Source organism: Falco biarmicus, chromosome 2, assembly GCF_023638135.1.
Source record: "Falco biarmicus isolate bFalBia1 chromosome 2, bFalBia1.pri, whole genome shotgun sequence".
In the NCBI taxonomy this organism is placed as follows: Eukaryota; Metazoa; Chordata; class Aves; order Falconiformes; family Falconidae; genus Falco; species Falco biarmicus.
This window is the reverse complement of record NC_079289.1, coordinates 25,346,147-25,359,939: the sequence shown is the minus strand read 5'-3', so window position 1 is coordinate 25,359,939 and position 13,793 is coordinate 25,346,147. Positions and strand designations below refer to the sequence as shown.

General features: G+C 40.0%; 1 protein-coding gene across 1 annotated transcript in view; it reads right to left on the bottom strand.

Moving 5' to 3' along the window:
* Window positions 1-13,793, bottom strand: part of KL (klotho) — a 50,634-nt gene that overhangs the window by 15,435 nt on the left and 21,406 nt on the right. Inside the window, exon 2 of the mRNA XM_056329859.1 lies at window positions 756-1,266. Coding sequence (XP_056185834.1) covers window positions 756-1,266 — 511 coding nt within the window. The remainder of the gene's footprint in view (window positions 1-755; window positions 1,267-13,793) is intronic.

The following is a 13,793-nucleotide window of genomic DNA, read 5'->3' as shown; positions in this document are numbered from 1 at the left end:
GGAAATGGGAATCTCAACTTCTTGGTAGCTACCAGGATTAAAAAATTTGCTACACAGAAATGGGAAAATAGAAAAAAAAACCTCTCATACAAGCCAGTGCATTTCCCTTACTGTTTGGAATAGAATAATAAGTTAACAATTTCAGTAATTTAGATTATATAACCTCAAACATTTAGTTCTTCTTAAACTGACGTAAATTCAGGTTATTGCGATTGACGTCCAGAGCTGCACCAATGTAAAATTTGTGCAAGAGGAACACTGAGATGCAGAATGAAAAGGTTCCAATCTTTCATTTAAAAATGTACTCTTCCAGCCATATGTTTTCTTCAGAGGAATTCCTATTGCATAGTATTTACCTTCCCACACATATATTTTCTTACATTTTGTACATATGCATTCATACTTCTAAGACACGGAAAACAACCATTAATAAATAACACAGTTCTTTCCCTAAGTCCACTGAGAGTACAGTTCACACGTATTTTGCACTTCCTCCTACCAAAGACAGCAGAAATTTTCCTGCTGACTTCAAAGACAGCAGCATCAAGCTCACCAAATGCTATCTGCAGACATTAATGGTCTTCAAGAGCTGAAAAGAACAAACCCAGGAAAGGGATTTGGAATCTCATTTCACAAGTGCCAAGATGAATGTTAAAGACTAAAATTAGTTTTCAGACTGGTTCTTTAACATGTCTCTGTAGGCAATTTTGCATTATGATTTTGTCAAGCACATATTAATACAACCTCAGTCCTACCTTTTAAAGTTTCCATAATGAACTTTTTGAGATAGTAAATATATTTGGCATCATCTCTCTTGGTGCTACCAGAAACAAACCAGCTGTTCTCCACAATGAGTATCTGGGGGTTATTATATTCACTGCTTATCCAGTAAAGGAGCTGCCTCAGGCTTATTGATTCCAACTGCTGGAATTTCATGTGGGAGTCCAAGAGCTGGAAACTCAGGGTAGCTCCAAAAGACAGAGCAAAAAAGTCTGCTGTTCCCTTGATGTACTTCTTCTCAGCTTCACTGAATTCAGGCAACAGAGATGAGAGGTTGCTCCTCATGCTCTCTGGATAGTCACCATCAATAAATACGGGCTTAGCAAACCAGCCGAGCACAAAATCAAGGGATTTTTGACATTCTTTTATGTTTTTTTCAGTCATATGTTGAGGTTTTATCCAGTGGGAGCTAAGGGCGATGGACACTTTTCCTCTTTGAGTTGGACGAAAATGGTCATTGTAGAGATGCCAGACTTTAGCATGGGCCTGTTGAAAAGACAGACTGTAATTAATGCAGCTGAAATTCCATTTTAAGTAACACAGTCTCAAGTACTGACATCCAGTGTCTTATAGTAACCACATAAACACAGCATTTGAGGGTTCAGCCTTATTCATTCAACAGCAGTTTACAACTTCTAAATTAACTTTTCTTTAATACCAAATTAATACCATATATCAACTAGAAATTGCTCGCTGGCCAGGGAAAACAGCTATTCCAGGCACTGAACACGCTTTTAGCTAGACACCTTTATTAACTTTTGTTATTAAGTTCAGATATACTTCCAGTATTTACAAAATGAAAATGCACTTAACTAAACATGTTTCAAAGTGTGTTTTCATTATAGGAATATCACTTCATCCATTGATTCACAGATACACATAATGAAGGAAGGAATATTCTTAAGAACTGCCCAGATCTCTCAAACAATACAAGACAAAGAAACATCCTTGAACTTACTCCTCTTTGAACACATAATAAATCAAAAAAATACCAATCTAGATTTTTAAAAAGCATGGTGAAAAACAATTTGCTGCAGCTCCTGAAAAATTATTACAGTAATTCACTTTAATTTGTTTTATTAAAATTTGCTATTTACCTCTAGCATTAGATATTAACTACTTCTCTTGGTGTAATTCCATCTGTTACTGTGAGGAGATCCTTTCTACCAAATTTCTTTCCCATGATCTTAGAGTCAGTTGAAACAGTCTCTTGATGTTCCCTTTGAAAAATAACAGGCTAAGTTCCTGGAGCCGGGCATTATCTTCAAGCTCTCTAACCACTCTCACTGCTCTCCTCTGATTCTCTTCCAATTTGTCATCATCTGTCTTAAACTGCAGAAGCAGAATTGGGGATAATATGCCAGTAGTAGTCTCGCCAGCAGTAAAACCAGAGACAATTTAATACACTATTTCTGCTTATGTGGCCATAGCATTACACTGTGAGCATATGTTCATCTAAACTACTGTACATCCAGAGACCTTCACCATCTAAAACATACTTTTTCTTTGCACCTAGCTTATCAAAGAATTTTGACTACTCTGTGAATCAACATCCCATCTTTTTGTCATCTACACATTAGTAGAAATTGTAATGCTTTTTCCTAGGTCCTTGATAAAAAGGAAAAAAATATGAGCTCTATTCATTAGAATAAAGCCTACCTAATAACTATTCCCAGTTTACATTTGCATTTTGAGGCTTATCACTTAGCATTTGGTTGTATGTGCTGTGATGTCATGAACCTCCAATCTTGCCATACAAGTCACAGGTGTGATGAATATATATGATAGATTATTAATCAAAATGTCACACACATTTCTAGCCCTCCCTGCAATATAAGCCATATAGAAAGCTTATATTCCAAAACGTTAAAAAAAAAGCAAAAATTCCACTCCATGCAGTTGGTATGTTGGCAAATTTTATCATTAATTTACTGATACTGCTGTTCACAGTTCCTTTCCATGCACTCTTACCATTTAAGTTTTGAACCACAACAATTTCCAGTTGCCAGCATTATTAGGAAAATTAAGCAATTAAGATTATTAAACATTTTTTTACATAGACACTGTTAATTACCCAGGAAAAATAATGACTTCTATCATTCTACTGTTCTTGCAGAATTTTAATTCTCACTGCTGGGAGAAAAACAATTGGAAGTGAAGAACAACTAAAGGTAAGATCAATAACCAAGGCTCAGTTCAGCTGCCCCTATATGGAAACCTGCTGCTTTTGAGTCATTGTGGAGTATAGAAAACATCTGTGCAGATCTGACACTGACTTTAGAGGAGAATAGACCCGTGCCCTTTTAGAGTGGTCACCAAAACCCAAAGAGAGCAATCGTGGAAACTGTGAATCACAGTACACACCCAGGTGCACGTACCTGGATCAAGCTCTCAGCTGCAAACTTCAACATACATGCTCACATTTGTACTACACCAATAGCTCAAACGAACATGATGTAGTCCTACCATCTGTCTATATCAGTAAAACAGATTTTGATGCTAGTGAGAAACTAAATATAGTAACAACTTCAAAGTCTTATGTCAAAAATGAGAGCTGACCTAAGCACAGACTTAATTTTACTTCACACTGAAGCTCCATTATGCCAATGAAATAACAAAAGACATTACACATCATGACCAAAATGCTACATGCCCAACACTTCAAATATGATTTCTAAAACCATTGGGAACAAATGTGCCACCACTTGCAACTCAAATTTGCACACCCAAATTTTCCCCTCATAAATGTGCAATGTATTCTTCCTCTGTCAGATCTGACATCTCCAGATTTCCTGTCTCAAACGTTAAGATATCGCCATGCTCACCCTCAAACATGCAATTTCATCTCTGTCATCTGCACTTGCAAGCATGCTGCCCGCCAACAGAGCTCCCCCAGGACTGTGGAGGACTTGCCCCGTTAACTCAGTCCTCCCTGTTCTTACCAGTGGGGAGAGATATTCCAGGGGTTTAGTAGCTTTGCTTCTACCATGAAGCAAGGAGGAAGGGAATCCCACAGGTTACCCTTCTACACAGATAACGGGGTGCTGTTTACTCCCTCATTGCAATGAAAAAATAGGAAATGTAGCAATGTGGGATTATCTCACTCAACTTTCTAAGCAAACCATCTAGTCTGCCTCTATAGAATATGAGAAGACTTGCCTCAGATATGCAGGGTAAGTCACTCTTTGGGAGCCCATCTCTCTCCACTGATGACATAAACCCCTTTGTTAACTCAGTTTAGACAAGACACATTCTATAGACAGATGAAAGCAGGCAAGAAGCAGCTCACTTAAATGTCTACCCTCTGGAGTAAGCATAGAGTAGAATTATATTATTTCCATAAAAAACTAGCTAAACATAGAAAATAGCGCATCACAGTCCCCAGGCTCTGTGGACATAGATTAATGAAATAGTTCAAAACCACACAGAAATAAAGCTGGAAGAAGCCAGTGACAGAGCAAAGAATCTCTATGGAAATCTAGGACAGAATTAATTTGCCTGTAATTAGGTGTCTAACGCAGTTTTAGAGACTTCAGAGCATTCCAGCCACTTTCAGAAAGCTGTGAGTCTCCCATAAAACCTAAGTCACATCCCTAGCACCACAGAGACACCTGGGATACCACAGAATGTGTCATTTGGTAATTTGCACCTATACCTATCTTCAGGCAAATTAACCCCACTTCCAGGCTGGGACTCATTTTGAGCTTGAAGGCACCTTACATTTTGCTGGCCACAGGTGAGCCAGATGCCCAAGCTCCTACTGCAGGCAATGGAGATCTCAGGCTCCCCTCAGCTGCCTCAACACAGGCATCTAGTTGCCACTCCAGAAGGATATAGGCCCAGGTCACACCTCCCATTTCCATGCAGAAGTCCTAACAGCCTGAAGTCTCACATGGCACAACTCATACCGAGCTAATGGGATCCCACTCCAAGGCAATCTACTTGGTGGAATCTGGCGTGTGATTCCCCAGCGCAGTACAGCAGCCATATCGTCACACTCAGCGGGACCACTGCCTCTGTCCCAATAACTGTATGGACTAGCAGTAGGATTTAATGTAGATGCCTAGACCTTTTTGAGGTGCCTTACCTGAATGAGGCTGGCAAACACAATCTAGGACCCAACAGGAGACCTTCGTTTTTCTGGAGCAGCAACTGGAGGCCAGGCAGAATATCCTGGGGTACCTCAAATGACACTATACCTCTTCTGGGACAACTGAAACCTTCTAGGTATCTATTAACTATAACTGGAGTTTAGTCTCCCAGATCATGTGTAGAGGAAACAAGTAGGAACCAACCTTTACATCATCAGTGCCTTTATATTTATCTGAAATATTACTTACTGATCTCAGTGACTTACCTGTGGTACCTATTTTTAGTTCACAGCTGACTAGGACTAAGATCATGGCAATCTACACTTCAGTACTTTTACTGACAGACAGCATGGTGACTTCACCTCCGTGGTTTTACAAGGTGCTGAGGGGTCTTACTTTGCTCCTTGTTAGCTCAGACAGGTGTGCAGTGCTGACAGATCACCTGGCTTGACTGCAAAACTTTACTAAAAAAGGCTGGTTACAAACTGGCTCTCGGAAGGGTTGTGTAGTCACCTCTGTGTTGTGAACAGAACTGCTAAAACCAGTGTGCTGGTCTCCAGGCTGCTGAATTTGGGTAGTCTTGTCATTATTACATGTCTTCAGAGAGTAGGACATACCACTAGATACCAAACATTTGACTAACATCTTTTTGGGGGATAATACCCTATATTCTTGAAGCTGCTGAGACTTGAGCTAAGCTGGTATTGGGAAAGCTGTGGGTTAGGATTGGTGCTCTCTGTGCCTACTAGCGTCTATTCTTCAGGAGCAGACTGTCAGGAAAGCTTTTAAACAGCATTTACCTTACCCTTAAAATGCCTTAATCACTAAGAAAATCATGAAGTTTTATTATCACCATGAAAATGAATAGAAGTCTCAAGATGTAGCTTGTCCTTAGCTACGTCCATTTGTATGTTTGTACTTCACTCACCTGTCAGGCTCTGACACAGTCTCATTTTCAAGCTGATACATACTTCTTCCTCCGACTTTTCCACTCAATATATATAGACTTGGACCACACTCTACCTATACTCAGCTCATGGAAGTCTGATACTGGTCATGTTTGATCAGCCTTAAAGAGATCTCTGTGTGAGTCAAAGTCAGTAATGCCAGAATTGAGCCTTGATGAAGAGTCAAACACATTTCCAAGGCAGAAAAGCCCCCTCCGATGCCATAGCGTGGGCTAGTCCTACAAAGTCCAAATTCCTGTGCTGACAGCTGAAATAAGTCAACACAGGCAAACAGGCTTCACAATCTGACAGTCATGTCCTGCTCTATTGCAGGACAGATCTACATAGTCCAAGAATCATTAGGTGAAATCAGTTTAGTAATACACAGACATTTGTTTGCTGGAATACTCCTCTAAATTTCTGTCCAAGATCATTAAGATCTTCCTCAGTTTGGCACTGATAGCTATCATTCTGCAAGTTCTCAGTACTTACATCTATCATGATGCAAAGCCTTCACAAGAGCAAATCAAGAACTATAATTGGGAACATCATGATTCTATAATTTGTGTTCATTTCTCTAGAACAAGTTGTCCCAATTTTAAGTTGTGTCTCTTCTGAACCAATAATAATACCATTCGTTTCACAAATAAACCATACAAGTACCCTGCTCTCAATGCTGAGATGAACTATCCTGTATTAACTATTTGCATGTTAATGAAACTGTATAGGAAAGTGTTACTGAAACTCATTTAGCAATAAAAAGAGAAGAGTTAATTGGAAAAGATGTGCAAAGGCTTTTTCATTACTAGAAACAAGGCTGATGTACCTCCAACAAAAACGTTGTTATTCAGCCCTACATCAAAAACCCTTCTGAAATGGATGTAATTACTGGAATGACATGGGAAAGTCTAGTATATGATTAGTCAGAATGTGCCTTGATTAAGAAGGGGAAAATATAATGTGTTTTTCCCCCCTATCATCAATAGCAAGTATTTTAATCTAAACCCACAACAAAGGATGTCACATTTCATGTAATGTTTCACCCTTAGATCCAAAGTCAAGTAGGTTTTACCCACACTTACCCTTAAAATAAAGACACCTTTGTCTTTGGGCAAATGTTCTCTTTCACAAACAAATTATATTCTTAATACTGACCAACAGAAATGGGTATTTAGAAATTGCTTAAGGTTCTTCCCATCTTTCAAAACTGGGAAGATAATATCTTCATGTATGAAGCACAGGACTTTGCTATGGAATAGTGTGTTAGTCATGTAGCAACTTAATTTTTTGCTCTGTAATTCCTTCCCAAATATGTAATTTTATAGTTTTCTTTTTGAGAGTCTGTTAGTCAACATTACCACAGATTATTGATTCAATATATGTGGCATTTCTGACCAATCTCAATAATCTGGGACCAGAATTAGGCTTGCAAATGGTGCACGGAACACCAAGTGAACATTTTTCAGTCTGTAACAACTTAATGTAAAATTTGCTACAATTATAGCTTGAAGTATTGATCACACACCTGAAATACATTGTTTTGTTCCAGTTCCTTTCTCAGTGCAATTTAGTCACTGTTTTTCACAATGTGCTGGACACTGTAACATGCTGGTGCCTCATGAACATGAATTAATTTATGCCAGCCATACATAAGGTAGGAAGTAATATCATTCCTATTTTAAAATTTGGGAGCAGAGATATTACAACATGCATAGAAGAAGAAAAATTAAACCAGGTACCTTAAGTTGTAGAGCAGCGTATTAACTCTGGAACAATGCCTCTGTCTGGTATGATACTCACCTCTACAGAAGAAGCACCAAAGATGGCACTAAACACTTGTCTGAGAGCACAGCAGCTAGGTAAAACACCCTTTCTCACCATCACAGGCAAAACAGAGAAGCTTTGCAAGCACAAGAGTAGAAAGGAGAAGGTAACCTGAAAGCATGAAGCTAAGCCGCAGGCATCAAGACGCACTGCAGGTACTCCAAAAATACTAGCAGAAGGAAAAAAAACCCAAAATCAAAACAACAACAACAAAAAAAACCATAAGGAAGCAAGTAAGAGTTATTTTTACACTTTTATTTTTAATTTCGTAGCAGATGAAAGCCTGAGAAGACTTCTACTTTCACTTAACGTATGCATAAGCACAAGTGAACATTATCACAGATAGATACGCAGCAAAGAGACACAAAGTGACCGCAGTGTGACAGAAGGAAACGAAAATTCCCCTGATCTCATTGTGTCAGGTGACTGCTGTAGGAAACCTCTCCTTTGAAGTACAGAAAGCCTAGATGTTATGGCAGACGCCCTGATTTAAGCCTCTCTGAGACTCACCCTGCCTTCAAAGGTCACTGGACTGTGCAACGCACCCTGCACACCCCACTGTCACCATCAGAGGCTGTGCAAACCCAGGCGTACGCCTTGGGGGGGCAGGGGGGGCTCATCTTACCGAAGTTTTGTCATCACCTGCATCTGAGCAATTCACATGCACAGCAGAGGGGGAAAGCTTCTAGGCCATGATTCACCCAAGTCATTTTTAATGCCCAGGCAAGAGTGAGATGGAAAGTCCCTGTCCCCCTCTGCTCACCGCACAGGCAGGTTGGCACAACCACTGGAGTCGACATCCCGTCCAAATAAACCAAAGCACCAAGAAGACGAGTGGGCTGGGAAAGTGGTTTGAAGTCTCCCAAGACATAACAGTCTCTGAAAATATAAAGGTCATCTGGAAAAGAATTAAGCGGCATTTGACTTTGAGAAGCAATGGGAGATGAGATAAAAATAGCTTTATTTCTGACAAGTGCTTCTGAGACACTTGATGTGTTTAATCATTTTCCGCTACCTCTGACAGAAAAGATTAATTATGGAACTGCACAAAAATAGTTCAAGGAATGTTGTGACCCATGTGAATATTAAAGATATGAGAGATTCTTAAACAGAGTACAAAAAGAAGATAAAAGTACAGAGCGGTTTGAGTGATTTAAATCTGAGAAACAATCTTGCAGTACTGAAGGGAGCTAAAATCTGATAAAAGACTTGACTGATTGGAATCTGGGACACAATACTCAGGCAGTATTTAGGGGAAAACCAAGATATAAACACTGCCATCAAAATTGTTTTGGGTATGGTGGAGGTACATAAACATAAAAAATCTCCAGGACTGAGACTGACCTGCAAAGCCCTCTACCAGAGCATGAATCTCTTGGATGACAGGCCCGGCTCCAATCATGCTGACATATTCAAGTACACGAAATACTGACAAAAAAGATACAAGGAAAAAAGGTGTGGAGAACTCGTAATCCACAAAAGCAAGCACACAGAACTGCACAGGCTGCAGTAAACAGCACAAACCAAGACCACACCACCACTTTGCAAGAGTTGGTAATCATCTGACAAATGCACTGAACAAGGAGGATGAAAAAAGCTCCATGACTTTGGAGAAACTCTTAATGGGAATGATGGTAGCAGTTGTGAGCTGAGGAAGAAGTTGAGGAGTGCCTGCAGGAAGTTCTCAAACTACAGAGCAGAGCTTCACAAGCCAAAAGCCCCACAACTCATGACTGTCCCCTGTGCTAAGGCAGAAGCTGAAACAGGAGACAGGTAAGCCTGTTGCTCTCAAAAGTCATAGTGAAGAGGACAACCACAACAGCATATATAGTCCAGTTTTAAAAAAGAAACTATTTTTGGTTAAATACAGAATCAAAATAACTAAATAAATTATAAAAGGCAAACATTTCTAGTAACTTCAAGGGTAAAAATGCTGGAAGAGGTGACTAATGTTAAGCATTTTTCTGTGTTTGATGCATCACCTGCTTTTCTGGTAGATGCACACAGGGAAGCCAAATATTCATCTATGCATATTCACCCCCTCAACGCACCATTTGGAAATGCTTGTTCTACACACTGTGCATCTATGTTTGCTAACCCAGGTGTTTCACAGGGAGAATGTATTTCTGTTGGTTTAGTGGAACCATATGAAAAGAATTGCTTTCGAAAATCTCAGAGCAGTTGGCAGAAGCTAAACAAATAAAAAAGGCCAATAAAATAAAATGGCATGTTAGAAAGAGAAATTTTCTTAGCCAGAGATAGACATAAACACAAATAAGACTAAAGCCCAGATCAATATGTGCATTCCACGGACAAGGAAGTGACAGGAAGATTTCAGCTTGCTGGGCCTAATCTACCTAGTTAAACCAACAACCCAGCTTGGAAAGATGTTAAAGACAACCTATAATTTGGGGTGAAAATCATACAATGTAGAACCCAGGTTATTCATTACAACTATCCCTGCATTTAAAACACTCAGAGTAGAAGCCCTATGCCCTGGTGTTAACAATTAACCCTGAATCTTCTCCTGGTATCAGCAGATTAAAAATAAATTGACCCAACTGAAGCATGTATCTGCTCCTGGAGATGTACTGGAACATTCTGAGTTCAACTTGATGCTGAGAGTCTCCCAAAAGAAAGACAGGAAGAAATCCCTGACATATCATTATTACAAGAACATCAACTGACACTGGATTTGGCAAATCCATGATTGTAGAGTGGGAAAGGCTGACAGACTGGCAGTCAGAAATTATTCCTGAGGTACCTGAATGTGCTGCCCTAAAAGCTCCAGAAGTTCACCTAGAGATGAATGGGTAGAGGCTTTTCATGAACTACAGTCCCAAAAGAAATTAGATTGCAGGAGTATTCATGCCAAAGTATTTATGAGTCCTGACCATCAGCCACAGAAGCAGTAAAAATATCCCCAAACCACAGAGAAAAGCTTATTGGAGCAACAAATAACTGCATGAAGATCAAGCATTTCTGATGTTCCAATCTGGCCCATCATAAAAGCAGACAGCAGGATTTACTGGGTAATGGTTGACTTTTGAGAAATTAATTATGTTATACCATAAACCACACCTGTCACAGCAAAAATGCCAGACTCTGGCATAACAGATTTAGCATATGCTGTTTTTGTGATCTTGTTGTCAGAGCAAGGCTGGGAAGAATTTCCCCCTACATTTACAGGGCAGCAATAGCGCTTTACATCACCCACTACCAAAGGACTTCACTGTACTTCAGTTTTATGCAATATTCATACCATCCAAACACGGGAAAAATTATCAGAGGCTGATCAAATCCATGTAATTTAATGAACAGGTGATGTATTAACCCAGCCAGACTCAAACAGAGCTGAAAGAGTTAATTAAAAAAGCATAAGCCGTAACATCAGGAGCACAGTTCTAAGTGAACTGATGAACAGGTCAAGTGGTACAGGAAAAAAAATATATAGGAGTAGAGAAATCACCTTATCAACAGAGAGCAAAATTAATAGGAAGCTCCTTGCTCTACAAGTTTACATGAGCTCAGATCTTTTCCGAATTTGTTTATTTTTCCCCAGGATTTTATATTGATGTTTGCAGATATGACTAAGCCTTTAACCAAGTTGCTAAAGAAGGTGCAGCAAGCAATGAGAGTGGAGATCAGGACAAAACCTGACCTCTCCAACATCCAAAAAAGGCGAGCATTGGTAGCCACACTGGGGATGCTGTTCCAGCACGGCCACTTCATTTGCACTTTGTTACACACACACCCACCCCCCACACACCCCCCACCGAAACAGTAGAGGCCATGTTATCACAAAAGCAAGGAAAGCCAGTCAGTTCACTGTACAAAAAGGGGCACGTGGCACTCCTGGGAGCATTGACACAGCGACTCAGAAATTAAGAGTAGGTGAAAGGCATAATTACCAAACTCAGCACATTTAACAGTATCAGTAAAGTATCAGCAAAGAATGAAACACGACAACAGGTGATCCCCAGTGCATACCATGGGGATGTCACCCACTTGGTTTGCAAAAGTCACTTTGAAGAGGCTAGAAGAACAGAAAGGCCCCCTCTGGGAGAAGTCATTAAGCAGTAGGTACAGAATTATTTAATATGCGCTACAGTAAGCATTTCTACTACATAAACTAGATCCTCTCCCTTTTCCGCACCAAAAGATACCACCTCCAAGTTTGCAAATATAAACTGACAGGTCCTTTATCAATCTCACAACAGAACAGTAACTGCTGCAGTGCCCCAGTACATCACTACAAGATACCGACAATCAGAGGTATGAGAACAGCATGGTAGTGGTGGTTTGACTGGGTGCTACCCACCAAATAGCTTCAGAAAGTATTTCTGGAGGAATGAGCTGGTGGATAGCTTTTCCCACCGTGAGTTCCTCTGTGAGAAACAACAGCCACTCAACAGCAAAGGGACTGGAAGAAGTCTCCACCAGGGGAGGGTACCAGTGAGTAGCAATGGAGGCTTTTGGTCCTAAATAGCTGGCATAGGAATTACAAATTTAGTCAGTGTATACGCAACCAATATATTACAAACTGTCACAGATTATATGCCACAGCAGACCCAATTGAATGAGGATCAAACAAAAATAATGACAGCCATGAGGTTAGCAACATGGTTTAATGACTGCAAAAACTTCAGGCTGTCAGACAATGGCAAGTAACATAACTCTGGCATTTGTATACAGGGCAAAGCTGAGCATCATTAAGCAAGTTAAAACAAATTTACTGTCTCAGAGCTCTTATAACATAGGTAAATGCAACCCAGAATGAAGGCAACTTACTTGAGGTGATCTGTACAAAGATTCTTTTTTAAATGAAACATCTGGATTGTTCATGCCCAAATCTAGCTCAGTTACTCATATGATAACCTCAGTTTACTCTCCTATAAGCTTGGCTATTAAATTTAATCATTCTGAGATTAGAGCTGTGCATCAATGACAACGGGCTACAGAATAAGAGAGAAAAGTTCCAGCCAGCCCTCTAGATGGATTCAAAAAGCAGCTTATCAGGATAAGCAATATAAATGTGAAGGTACCAGTTTTCAATCTTCAGACAACTGTTTAGATTACAATTTGACAGATGTGAATATGGAATTCTTCCTTCCTTTTCTAATCAGTCTGCAACTGTTTATGTGAGATCCAGCTGTGTTTGCATGCATACCCAATATAAAGCAATCACGACAAACTATCTCATTGTGTACAACCTGCCTGGAATATTCTGGTTTGCGGCATGTAACAGAACTGACTAAAGGGTGTGATTTCAATTATACACCTTTACAAGTAATGCTCAAGTTGCAAAGATCACTGAAACTGTATACTAAATTAACAAGAATCCAGAAACTTTTAGAGCAGCTTTTGCATGAATGTTGCACATAATAAAGCACTCAACTGTAACATCTGAAGTCTAGTTGGTTGCAAAACAAGCCACAAAAGCAATGATTACAGTGCACTGCAATAGCAAACAAATTACAAACAACTGCAATAGAGAAGGCGGGGTGTCATTCTTGATGGGAATCCCTCTTGTGTGGTTCCCTTCAGCTGCAGGAATTTTGAACTAGGTTCCTCATGCTGAAGCTGTAATCATACTTACACTTTTATACTTCATAATTTGCACAAAATAGAAGAGTCCGAAGTGCTGAGCAAGTTAAGGAATAGCTATACCCTAGAAGAAAAAACTGTGGACTGCCTGCAGACCTATATATGTTATCATGAGGCCACGCCAGGCAAGAAAGAGGTACAGCTCCAAGAAGAACCACTGCTTGGTGCTGATCCATAGAAACCACAGGAAGATTCACAATGTCACTGCTAGATTCAGGAGTGATAGCTCACAGTTTGCAGACTACTGAAACAGGTAATTATAGCCCAGTAAATACAGTATTGCTATTGCTAGTACCGAGGTACAGGATACCTATGAATTTTATCTTGACTCAGCAGTCATGAGTTATTGGATCTGCTTTGGGCGATCTAAAGTCTGGTTTAGCTGCAAAACTGCTCAGTGATCAGGGGAGGAGGGAACTATTGCCTGACTTGTTGGGGTTTTCCCCCCCTTTTGCTTAAAGCCGGCTCTGTGGTGGTATGGTTCTATCCAAATAGTATTACAGGACTACTTCTAGGCAACCGAACCCCAATGCTAATGCCAGCT